The following is a 13,019-nucleotide window of genomic DNA, read 5'->3' as shown; positions in this document are numbered from 1 at the left end:
GAATCTTTATCATATTTTCAGATGTCTTGCTCATATTTTTGAAAGTACCTCTTACAACAAGGTCAATCACAATCTCATCAAATGACTTCTGGTCATCAGCGGCGGTGACCTCACAGCGGTATTTGGCTGTGTCTGATCTTGTGGCGTTGGTGATCAGTAATGTGGCAGGTTCTCTGATCACCGCTCTGTTCTCCAGGTCGCCTGTCAGAGGAAAACAGGTTCCACAGTGTCAGCGATAAAGGTGCACAAAACGAGAATAGAAAGTTTGTGCATTTTCTACATTACCTGAGATCTTCTTGTCAAAGTACACGTAACTTGGTCCATCATTTGTTATCTTCTTCCACTCAATTCTAGGGCTGGTTGTAGAAATGGACTCAATCAAACAAGACAACTCGATTTCTGCAGGATAGAAAAAAAAAAGTATTTTATATTCATTTCAGCCTGATGAGAAAGAAACAGTTTTTCTTCAGTAGCTCTTACTGTCAAACTCATCAGTCCATGGCGACTCGTTGTTTGTTTTCAGGACCACTGCTAACACGCTATAGTAGCCTGCAAAACAAGAGACAAGAGGCAACATGAGACTCTGCAGAACATGAATTTTCATGATACAGTGATGATCACATGCTATATGCACATTCCCCGCTGACGTCCGATCATGTGCTCATTTCAAGACTCTCCTTGAAGATGTTTGTTATAAATTCACTCGTCTTAAATTTCTCAGACAAAATCGAAATGAAGGTAAATGTTAAGTTGTGTTGTTATTTGTGTGGTCAAACAATTGTGTGTGTGTGTGTGTGTGTGTGTGTGTGTGTGTGTGTATGTGTGTGTTGAGGGTGGGGGTGCTGTTTCTATGCACAGTGGATAATTGCGCAGGGAGGCATGTGCCCTTTTCAGGGCAAGCTCACCATGCCAGTAGTTCAACTGCCTGCCGAGCCCTACTCTTTCTCCCACCCCCCCCCCTCTCTCTCTCTCTCTCTCTCTCTCTCCTCTCTCTCTCTTTCGCTGTCTCTCTCTTGCTCAGTGTCCCTGTTTCTCTCTCTCTCACTCTGAGCCTGATGATGTTGCCTATGTGGGACTAATGGTGCAAAAGCACCCCGGAAAGATCTGTGTTGGTATGTGGTGGAGGGCTAGGGCCTTGGGAGGGGGCACTGCTGAATCATCCTGAGCCTGTGGTCCACAAACAAACACACACAAAGTCACTTCCACATGAATGTGAACTGAGAACAAGCTCATGAACACTTCATAAAATGATGCTCTGGCTCTTGGATGCAGGCTCATTTGTGCTGATTGTACTTTCACTGACAAATCTATGGAATGCACAGTGTCCATTTTTGCTGCCAGCCCCTGGCTGAGGCTCAGAAAGAAGCTATAGTTAATTACAAAATGATTTATAACTGCTGTCATGTACATCTGGATCACAGCACACAGGCCACTCAGGCTGTGATACCTCTCAATGGGACTTAACATCTCTTTCTGGAAAGTCAGAGAAACACAAAGTGACAAAAAATGATCACAAAGTGACACAGAAAACCACAAAGGGATGCCGAATCACCACAAAGGGATGCAAAATGACTCCCAAGAAATTTAAAATGACCACAAAGAGGTGTAAAATAACTGAAAAGAGATCCCAAGTTATCACAAAGTGACACAACATAACCACAAAGGAACACCGAATGATCACAAAAATTAAAGAAAATGAAGACCACAAAGGGATACAAAATGACCAAAGAGGGATGCAAAATGGCTGCAAAGAGATGTGGAATGAATACTTATGGATACAAACTTAAGACCAAGAGATTTAAAATGACTGCAAAGTGACACAAAATAGCCACAAAAAAGATGCAGAATGACCATAAAGTAAAACAAAATGACCACAGGATGCAAAATGAACCCAAAGGGATGCACAACGACCACAGAGGCACAATATGACCACAAAGGGATCCTGAATGGTGCACACAGTATATAGTTGTAGTCTTCTACTAATTAGCCTCTCATTCAAAAAAACTTCACCAACTGCCATGTGGATTCCCAGCAGTGTCTATGGGTCACCTGCTAGAGCAGACAGGGTAAGCTGATTAGCCTACAGTCTTTCTGGAGATCATGACAAGACGACAGCTTGTTTTTAGCTGCTGCTGACAGTAATAACATTGCATGGAGGTCAAAAGTAGGTCACACCTATGTCTGACAATAGAAGATCTACCCTCAGGAGATGCTTGGAAAGTTTAAGGTTGAAGCTTGTGCACAGACTTTATTAATATTCTTGTATTGGACACAATGTTTTTGACACTGTAAATCATTTTTACATGCCTTATGTATGTGCTAATTGGGATTAATTCTACATGAAGCCGGAGATGCAATTTTTTCACATGAAATCAAATATGATGATGACAAATAATAAGTTTACAGATAAGTCAAACATTCAGGCTCCAGGGAGCCGCTCTGTAGCTGACAATCACTGACCTTCCATTTCCCTAAAATACTGCAGTATAATTTGAAGCTACATGCTACTACTCAATTAATATTTGATTTGACTTTGCATCAAATCATTTGATTTATTCTGTACTGTGCAAAAGCAGCAAAGACAACAAAGTTTGATCCCAAGAGGAATAACTTTATCTCTACAGCAGCAAATGAAAAAGTTTGTGTCAACCTAAAAAAGTAGTGTTTTTTTTCTAACGGAGAACTTCAACAAAGATCTGCAAAGAAGCACAGACAAGAATCTGCACTCTTTGTCAGAAGGGTGACAGTCAAAACAGCAGCAATCCCGTCTAAGCCTGTCACCTATTTAGTTTCCTCTCCGCAGTGCTGCATGCAGAGATGCACACAGTCCCAGGCAGTTTAAAGCTGTGTGCAGAGCGGGAAGGCTTTTCAACTTCCAGTGTTTCTGAGAGCTGCTTGTACTACTGCAAACTTCTTCTGATGAAAAGTGACTAAAGGGTAATGTGTTCTTTACACCGAAAGGTAGAAATATAACTGAATCCACGTTTACAGAATAGTGCAGAAAATAAGAATCCCTGTCAGTTAACCCTTATTCATCCATGAGCATGGAGAAATATGCTTTAGCTGTTTCTGACAAAAGCTTGTGTATGTCAGTGTTTACCTCTGGCTTTAAGTTGCAAATCTACAGCATGTACTGTGTAACTTCATACCAAATCTAACTAGGCCAAGTTTGCATGGAGTCCAAAATATCAGAATAGGACGTGATGAAATAGAATCCAAAGTTGACAATAAATTATTCCAGGTGATTAATTTAGTTCCATGACTTTCCATTAAATGCATCACTCAGATAAATCTGACAGAGCTAATGGAGTTTACCCTCTGTCCCAGTGTGCCTCCTTAATTCGGAGAGTATTAGTGCAGATTAGGTGCCTAAGTGAGCCTGACGTAGACATGAAAAGCTGGAGAGGTCTGCCGTGGAAACAGCTGTCCAGGAAAACACATGAAACCCCCACTCAGAAACACAGGCACCGAGCTTCAGCTACATTATAATCCAAGCTGGGAAACAAGAGGAACTAACCTCAAATGACTTCTGAATGAAAAAAAATCATCACAATTATTGTTTTACTGAAAAAAAAAAATTGGAAAGTAGCATTAAATGTTTGCATTATAATTCTGAATGTATATGATGCTGCACAATGTTACAGTAATAAACTAAAAATAAACTTTTGAATATATTGAACAAGAGGGCACAGATGTTTTCCAACTCCTTAAAAGTGACACCATCTTAAAAATGAAGTGACTTTATGATAAGATTAATTAAGATTAACTGGTTATTGCTTTTTATCTGTGTCAGGTCCGATCAGTTTTCAGAGCTTCTTTCTTTTATTATGCCAATTTACGACCGAGTTCTACTTGTTGGAGATTTTAACATCCATGTGTGTTGTCCCAATAATCATTTAGCTAATGAGCTTTTAAATATTGTTGAATCGTTTAATTTAAGCAGAGTGGTCACTGGTCCCACCCACAGCAAAGGCCACATTCTTGACCTGGTCCTCACACATGGTTTCACATTGAAAAATTTCCTGTGCAATGATTTTTCTCTGTCTGATCATAAATGCATCATGTTTAATTCCTGTGTCCAAAGCAATCAGAACACAAAATAACCCGAATTATGTATGCGCTCGTATTTTTAATTCCAGCTCTGCTTCCAAATTCATAGATGCTTTTGCTTACTCCTCAATTAATGCAGAACCCTGTAAAGATGTTGATGTGCTCCTAAATGATTTTAATAAGAACTGTACATAAATTTTACACCATAAATCACCACTGAAAAAGAAAAAGCAGGCAATATGTACCAATATGTATCTGTGCCATAAAGAGGGACTGCTGCAAAGCAGAGCACAGGTGGAAAGCCTCCAAACTCACAGTTCACTTTGACATCTTGAAGGAATGTATGAAAAAATTTAATTTAAAAAATGCAAGAGCAAAGTATTTTTGCTATATGACTGATAAAAACACAAACAACTCAAGGACTCTTTTCAGTGTAATCAATCATGTCACAGAAGCTCCTACAAGTGTTTTTACGGACTCGTCTCCCGAGAAATGTGCAGAATTTTTAAATTTCTTTGTAAACAGAGTTTCCAGCATCAGGATGCATGAAGACCCAAACTCCCTGGAAAATTTTAGACTGATTTCAAATTTGCCTTTTCTTTCCCAGTTTCAGAAAAATTGTGGTTGAACAACTTATCGCTTTTTTAAACACAAACAAACTCTTTGAGAAGTTTCAGTCAGGTTTTAGAGCAAAACACAGCACGGAGACGGCCCATCTTAAAGTTTTTAATGATTTACTGATTGCTGCTGATGCTGGAAAATCTTCTATTTTACTTCTTTTAGATTTGAGTGCTGCCTTTGATACTGTCGACTATTTTTTTTACTGGACAGACTGGAACACTGGGTTGGCCTGGTTCAGTTTTAAACTGGTTTTATTCATATCTGCATGACCGATCTTTTAGTGTGGTTTTAGGCAGCTCACAGTCCTCATGTGCAAAGCTGAACTGCGGGGTGCCCAAGGGGTATGTCTTCAGACCACTCTTCTCAATCTACATGCTTCCCCTGGGACATATTCAAAAACACAATATAAATTTCCACACATATGCAGATGACACCCAATTGTACTTGTCTTTTAATCCCAATAATTTTAACAGTGATAACCTACTGAATAACTGTATAAGAGACATTGAAAACTGGATGGCTCAAAATTTCCTTCAACTAAACCTCAATAAAACTGAAGTAATGATTTTTGGCCCAGGCTCATCATTGGTTACGACTCACCTTGGTTCTTTGTCTAAAAATATAACTGCTAAGTTCCAGTGACTGTTCGTTAGTAATATTGTCATATTCATTTTTCCTCTGGTGCGTTTATCTTTATTTAACTGTTGTATTTCACTTTTGCTTTGAATTCTTGCTGATTGTGTTCCTCACATTTCTCAGGGTTGGTTTAGCATTCTCAGGCTGTAATTGCAATTATCGTTATCACAATTTTATTTTGTTCGAATTATTGAATTCGCTGACAATATTGATAATTATTGTAATTGTTGTTATTAGCATCCTTATCACAAGTATTATTTTTATTATATTCTATCTTTCTAACAGTTTTATGTGTAAAGCACTCTGTAACTGTTTTGAAAAGTGCTATATAAATAAAGTTTATTATTATTATTTATTATCACTGATTAAACTGTCACCCTTTTACCTTATTCTCGATTTAAAGGACAGTGCAATGAAAAAGCAACACGCTGACAATTCACCCCCAAATCAAAAATTCATATTTAGCTCCATGCAGGCAATATATAGTATGCATGTTCTCATATCCATGCGCCTGGCTCTACACGTGTGTATAGATTCACATGCTGCTAAAGGTGTGATGTCCTTAAAGGGACGGTCCACCAACAAGTCAAAAATACATATTTGTCCTCATACCTGTGGTGCTATCTATCAGTCTAGACTGTTTTGGTGTAAGTTGTAAAGTTTTGGAGATATCAACTGTAGAGATGTCTGTCGTCTCACCAATATGATGGAAATAGATGACACTCAGCTTGTGGTTGGAAAGGAATGTGAAAGAAACTGCAAAAAAGAAAATTATATGAAAATAAGCTGGGGATGATGGTACATATTATCAAAAACTGGGGGAAATTACACTAATATTCTCTTGATTATATATTTACAGTTATGTTACTGAAAAAAATAACTGGATTTTTTTTAGCAGTTTCTTTGTTTTTTAACTTTAATTTTCTTATAACTTTTTACTATTGGCTCTAGCTCCCCCGCGACCCTTACAAGGACAAGCGGTTGCAGAAAATGACTAACTTTTTTACCATTTTCGTGCTATTTTTAGGCTGTACTTTGTTAAGTTCCTTTTTGCCCTCTTGTGATGTTTCTGAAAGAAATCATGCCTATTTGCTTAGGTATTAAAGGGTTAAAGACACTAAATATTACCACAGTCATTGTATAGCTCAACATTCAGTTTTAAGTAATGTGTAAAGTGGGGAAAAAGTCAGTTATTAAATATAAATTGATGAATAGATTGATGAAAATAATTAAAGCAGCCCTATAATTTGCGGTCTCTGAGGCAGGGCAGGCTGACTCCCTAATCATTTACAGACAGTAAGTAAAGCGTGGATGAACACATAAAACGACACTGCATTAGAAGTGTTTTTTCGTGATGCTGATAGCAGTGATCATGACATTTTGACTCCCCTTTTCCAAATATTTGAGAAATCAATTAAACCCCTGCTTTCCTCTGGGTACCATTTCAGCTAAGCTTGCTTGTTTTTCAAACTGGCCAACGGCGAGAAACAGCTGGACTGTCCAGTAAAGTATCTGAGCCTGATGAAAGCTCAGGAAGTGCTGAGTGTGTGTTATGAGAGCAGTGTTTCCCATCTCTCCTCCAGTCTGTCTGACACATCCTTCCCTGATCATGTTATACTCATCCTGTTTGTGTCTCCTTGAATAGCCTCTAAGGTCTTGCCCTCATCTCCTACACCAGTGAAACCAATGATAACTGCATACTATGGCATTGTGAAATCTCTTATTCGACTGTGTGTGCGCGTGTGTGTGTAAGATGTGTGTTATGTAGATTATTATCTTTTAAACCATGCAGGTGCTCAGTGACCTACATATGGCAATAATTTCATGTCTCTGTTCTCTATCTTTTCCTTCTTGTTTGGTCACAGCTGTGTGAGATCTGGCAATCTGAAAATCTGCACCAAAGTTTTTTTTTTAATCCTCCTTGGTCATGATGGGTGCAGGGTTCTGTTTGTAATCTTAGTGTAATGCCCTCATAAAGCCCACAGGTTTTACATACTGAATAATACAATAGGCACAGAGGAGCTGGGTATTTCCTGATGCCTGCACTGTGTAATGAATCCCTCCTTTTTTCTGTTATTCCTCCTGGGAAAGCACTCTTGTTTCCTGTACTGCTGCCTGCTGAATCTAGAGAGGTGAGGCCGCTACCATAAATAGAAAGGTTCAATTAAGCAACCTAGTGCTACTCCCTGTGGAGCATCTCTGCCTCGTGCCTGTGGAGAATATTCCCACGCCCCTTTGGAAGCTCACACATCAAAGTACAAGCACCCTGTTTCACTTACTATCAACCAGTGGCTGTTTGGAAACTTCACGTATTTGAGTGCTGCTTGAGCTGCACGCAGCCTTGCAGGCAAGCCTGCTTTTCTGCAAATCAACGTGCTGTTTACATGACCGAACAGGTTTCTGTTAATATTCTCTTATTGAATTGCTGGGTTCAACTGATTCTGTATGTGCAGTGTGTTCAATAGGAGCAGTTTGAGCAATTCATTTCATCCCTAGTCCAACAGAAATGAGCGGTCACCCCAATAAAACACCTGATCAACCTCTGACATCTCCAAGGCTGTGTCCTCCAAATGTTAACAGTTCATAAAAATGACAACATGAGAGAATATACTGTATGTGTCACACAGTTTCTGCGCTTTATCAAAGAGACAGTCAACCCACAAGTCAAAAATACATATATTTTCATACCTACATGCTATCTATCAATCTAGATAACCTTTGGTGTGAGTTGCAGAGTGTTGGAGATATCGACCGCAGATATCTCCAACATAACGGAACTAGATGGTACTCAGCTTGTGGTGCTTAAAGCACCAAAAAATAAATAAATAAAATAAAAATAAATGGAAAAACTGCAGTTGTGAGTAGTTTGATGTAGGAACTATTTTCTTTTTAATAAACTACACCTGCAAACCATATCACCACACAGAAGGAAGTGTACCTTTACTGCTAGCTCACTTAGCACCACTGAGCAAACTAATGTTAGAGCTCACCCGAGGAAGACATCATTAATGTTCACATCTCGCACTGTCATGAGCACAAGCCTCTCATCCATGAGTAGATACACACTTCCTTCTGCGTGGTAATTCAGGTTGTGGGTGTGGTTCAATAGAAAGTAGGGCTGTACCTGGGCTTACTCAGAATTATACCAGATTTGTTCAATTCAAATATTCAACAATTTGTTTGGTTTTTTATACAAAGTTTGAAAGGCTTAGCGGGACTTTCAGTGTGACAGAAGCATTCATGTCATAGTAAACAAGCTAACTGTGCTAACAAAAGGTTGTAAATGTGTAGCAATAGTTTTTGCAGACACTACACATCAAACAAAAGCCAGAAAATGTGTTGTATAAAGTTGCTGTGAGCTGAAAATTCACCACTTCTAAGCAGGTCTCTCCTCTCACCTCCTCTGTGTTGCTGCCTGCATATCTGCAACTTCCTGTACCAAAGAGTAGTGTGAAAGTCAAGAGCACTCATTCCACAGCAAAATCTGGAGACCAAAACGTCCCCAGAAGTATAATGCATAGGAAAAAATCGACTGCTCTCCTTTAAGCAATCCCAGTCCACTGAGGGTCTCTGACTGATGATTTAAATCTCAGACTTTCAAAGGGCAGCCCTGTAGACATGAAACTGCTCACAATAAGGTCTGATTATTGAGAGATTATCTTGAGTAACTTTATCATGATTTCTGGAAAGAGACATTGCTGTTTTTAAAAATGTATTTTTTTTGGCACTTTGTGCAATCTAGTTCCATTATATTGGACAGAAGGCAGTCATTTCTACAGCCGGTATCTCCAACACACTGTAACGGACAACAAAACAATCTAGATTGATAAATAGCACTGCAGGTAAGGTACTGTAGGAAAGAGGAAAAATATCTAGTTTTGATTTATGGGTGGACTGTCCTTTTAGGGACATCTCACCTTAAGCTGAATGAGCATGTGCATCTGTACACACGTGTAGAGCCAGGTGCATGGATATAATAACATGTATACTATATATTCACAGCGTGGAGCTAATGTTACATGAATAACATGGCCTAGATACCCATGATATGTATTCAGCAACATGTTTCCAATTTAAACAAGGTAAACAAGTGAACCAAGGGAGCAAACAACTGTATTGCTGCGAGGAGTGAGGTGGAGAAATGTAAATGGTGGGGGAGACTCAACTGAACGCACCAGTTCATTTTTCATTAAATCATCACCTCATGCTGCTCGTTCCTTCCACAAATTCTGAATAATGAATCTTGATTACACAGGCAAAAAAAAAAAACAAAACATGATCATCAGCACATTAAAAGCTTACCAAAGTCAACAAGAAAACACAGGCAAGCAGTCAGGTCATTAGCAATGCAAAACGTTGTTGCAGTTTTGACAAGTTATGACACTTAGAATAATCAAATGAAAAGTATTCATAAAAAAGCAAGTCAGTAACAAAGTCCAAATTCATGTGAAATTGTGAAAAAATAATTGAATTTTAGATTTAATCTATTAGATTTTTTTATTCATCTATTTATGGACCTTTTAAACAGTACTGTAAATGTCAGCGGTAATGTATGTACTAACTTTAACTTAAAAGAGTTGTCTGAACTGCCTTTGAACTTGAAGTTGAATTAATTTTAGAAGACAAGTTGAGGTAATATTGTAATGATCCAGCTTGTCTTCTTAAATCCACTTCACTGTAATACATCCATGCATGCGCCACTGAGCAGCTCCCATAGGAGGCCCTGCCCCCATGGCTGTATCCAGACTTCTCTATAATACATCCATGTCTTAAATTTAGTCAACTTAAAACTTTAAGTTGGCCCGAACACTAACTTTTATAAATTGAAACAAATATAATCTTTTTATAGTGTACACGACATCAGACGGAGTGGGTAAAGTTAAATAACAGAGCAGTCTGTAAAGTTCAGAAGATGACATGTACTCCTGTGATTGAATTCCCTCAGAGAGACTTTATGACTTGCTAGTTTAAGAAACCCTGAATAGATGGCTAAAGCCCTGCTTTTCACAATTCACGATGTGATTGCCATGTCTCCTGTGAGGTTTTACTTATGTTTCCTTTTTCTCTGTAGAATATCTTCTAAGGGGTGTAAATGTTTGTGTTCTCCTCCAAACTATTTGAGTATTTTTGGCAGTGCACTCATGACCCCTAAGTTACTGGTCACAGTCCTCCAAAGTTCAGTGTGAGCCCTGAGCACAATGAAGCCAAGTCAGGGAAGGGTTATATCCAAAGTGTTGTAAGGGAAAAGCGGAAGAAACAAAAGATAAAACCATGCCAATTGTTGTGTGGGGTGTAGAGAATTATGCTACAGTGTTTTAATCACAAGAACAACTGAAATAATCACTAGGCACATTTTCATTACAGATTTGCACAAAACTTAAGAATATCACTTAAAACTTAAGTCATATTTTTGAAATGTCGATGAAACACAATCGCGAGATGACTGTGTTTCCACTGAATGATGTTCTGCAGCTTCTCCTCTGGTGATAAAATTCCAAGAAGCATGGTGATGGATGTTCAAAACATTAGCAGGTTTACTTCTGTTGGAGCCACCACACTAGCCATCATTATTTCCAATCCAAGGCCACGTTGGCGTGTTATGGAGCCATAACGTAAAGGCAAGCCCCTTTTACCTGGGAGCGGCCACATATGAGGAATTGTGGATTCAAAACAGATTATCCACTCAACTTTTAGGAGTCCTGTGATGCAAAAAAAAAAACACCTCTTGTAGCGCCTGCTGCATCATGACCGAGGGAGCCAGTTCCTTAATCATGTGACCTATAGAGGCAAAAAAAGTGTTTCCATTGCAGTTTTATAAAATATGGCTGTCTCGAATCCCCTGAAATACAATCTCATGCAAACATAAAAAAATGTGCAATAAATGGAAGTTTTTTTCAGAACTGATGTGCTTCCGTTATTTACATTTACGTTACATATTTTATATTTGCAATTTTAATTTACACAATTTAAGGGTTAATGGAAACCCACCTAGTGTTAATTATCGTTTGAAAGAAGTTATTCACTGTAAACAAATGTATTACAATTAAGCACTTAACTGAAGCCTTCAAGTGGAATATGATGCCAAATTATAAACGTATGAATATGATTGTGTATCATTAGTGAAAGGGCCCTTTGATTAGAGACATATAGACCATGCACCATGGCACTAGGGCGCTTACTGGAGGCAAAGAAAAAGTTGAGTAGCGTATTGCCGCAGCCCTCTCACGTCTTGCATGCTTTACCCTGAGGAGATGCTAATTTCCATTTGATAAAAGTCTATGATGTCAGCTGGGACACAAAGCCTGACAAATTAATTCATAAGAGCATCACATATTACCATAAGCTTCTTTCTGAGAGACGATTACAGCGAGATCCTAACAAAGCATGCTCTGCTGCTCCAGTTCCCATAGCAATATCACTGGTATTTCCATAGTAACCGGATTCTTTTTCTGTCTTACTTGCTGTTTCCCCTTCCACCCCCAACAGTGACCAACGACAGACAGAATCCCACCTGTTTTGGTAGCTGTGGGAGAAAGTGACTAAACAGACCCCAGAGGTCTTCCTCATGAAAATAGTAAGCTGGTGACATAATGACAACGAGGGAGAGGTTTTAGGGCTGAGCTGGTAGCAAGAATGACCCCAGGTTGTATCGTCACAGCTGTGCTCATCCACCAGTGTCGGACTCTTCACATCCACAAGTGTATGTTCAACTTTCCTCTCCCCTCTCACACCTACTTTTACCTTTCTGCTGTCTCTATGTTAGCACAGCTCTGTCGAAACGCACCAGATTACCACAGACCAACTGTTCATGAGATAAAATAAACATGGTATGATTTCAGGCTGAGTAATCTCTTTGTTTGATCAACTGGGGAAATCACTTTCTATTGGTTCAAGAAAAACAATTTAGTTCTTTTTTTCATTGCATACTGAAGCCTTCAACGACAGATTTTGTTCCCCTGAGCTACAGCTGAACTACAAAATGATCTAAGACACAAGCAGAAGGCGTTTACCCAGTACTGGAGTGTTGTCACGTTGTAGTCTACATTCACTTTATCTATTACATGACTTAAAGAGCCTCGGGGAGAGCTGCCAATCTATGTGCAAAACCTCCAAAATTGTGTCAAAAGGATTAAGTCGAGGGACATGTCGAGTGGTTAAAAGAAAGATAAGTCAGACTCTGTGGTATAAATGCATCAGATGCTCCTTCAGCTGCTGAGCAAATGTCACCATGTTTGAGCGCATAAATGGAAGGACCCAGAGCAGCCTGTCAAGTGCACGTAAGATATGCAGCTATATAAAACCTACATATAAATGTATCACATGCTGAACAGGGGTGAAGTGGTCCAGTAAACCCATGGTTTGCTATGTTCATGATGTTGGTATTTGGGTCAAAGTTTGAGAGGTTTCCTGTAAAGGACAGGAAAGAGACGTTACTTTGCTTTCCCATTTTTGTCTGAGATTTGACTGGAAAACATGACTATAAAATATTGATGATTTAACACAATATTGGCACACAAGCTATTCAAATAATAGTTTTGCAGGTTTTAAAAAATACAAATTGTTGGTTTTACGCTTTAGTTTATGCATAGATTCAACAAATGAGATTTAACAACCCAATGGCCAAAAAAACTGTTGGTATCGCGGGTTTCTGCAAACCATTTTTGCATATTAACATTTCAACAATGATGTGGTTAATGTGTGGTTAGGTTTAG

The 13,019-nt window shown here is 38.9% G+C and overlaps 1 protein-coding gene across 1 annotated transcript in view; it reads right to left on the bottom strand.

Moving 5' to 3' along the window:
- The window catches only part of jam3b (junctional adhesion molecule 3b), a 50,176-nt gene that overhangs the window by 11,459 nt on the left and 25,698 nt on the right, over positions 1–13,019 (bottom strand). The window contains exons 2-4 of the mRNA XM_042499969.2: positions 481–549; positions 286–399; positions 49–201 (exon numbers count right to left, since the gene is read on the bottom strand). Of these exons, the coding sequence (XP_042355903.1) occupies positions 49–201; positions 286–399; positions 481–549 (336 nt within the window). The remainder of the gene's footprint in view (positions 1–48; positions 202–285; positions 400–480; positions 550–13,019) is intronic.

This window comes from Plectropomus leopardus, chromosome 15 (genome assembly GCF_026936395.1).
Source record: "Plectropomus leopardus strain MGB_pleo_1.0 chromosome 15, ASM2693639v1, whole genome shotgun sequence".
NCBI classification, from domain to species: domain Eukaryota; kingdom Metazoa; phylum Chordata; class Actinopteri; order Perciformes; family Serranidae; genus Plectropomus; species Plectropomus leopardus.
This window is presented reverse-complemented; position numbering and strand designations above follow the sequence as displayed.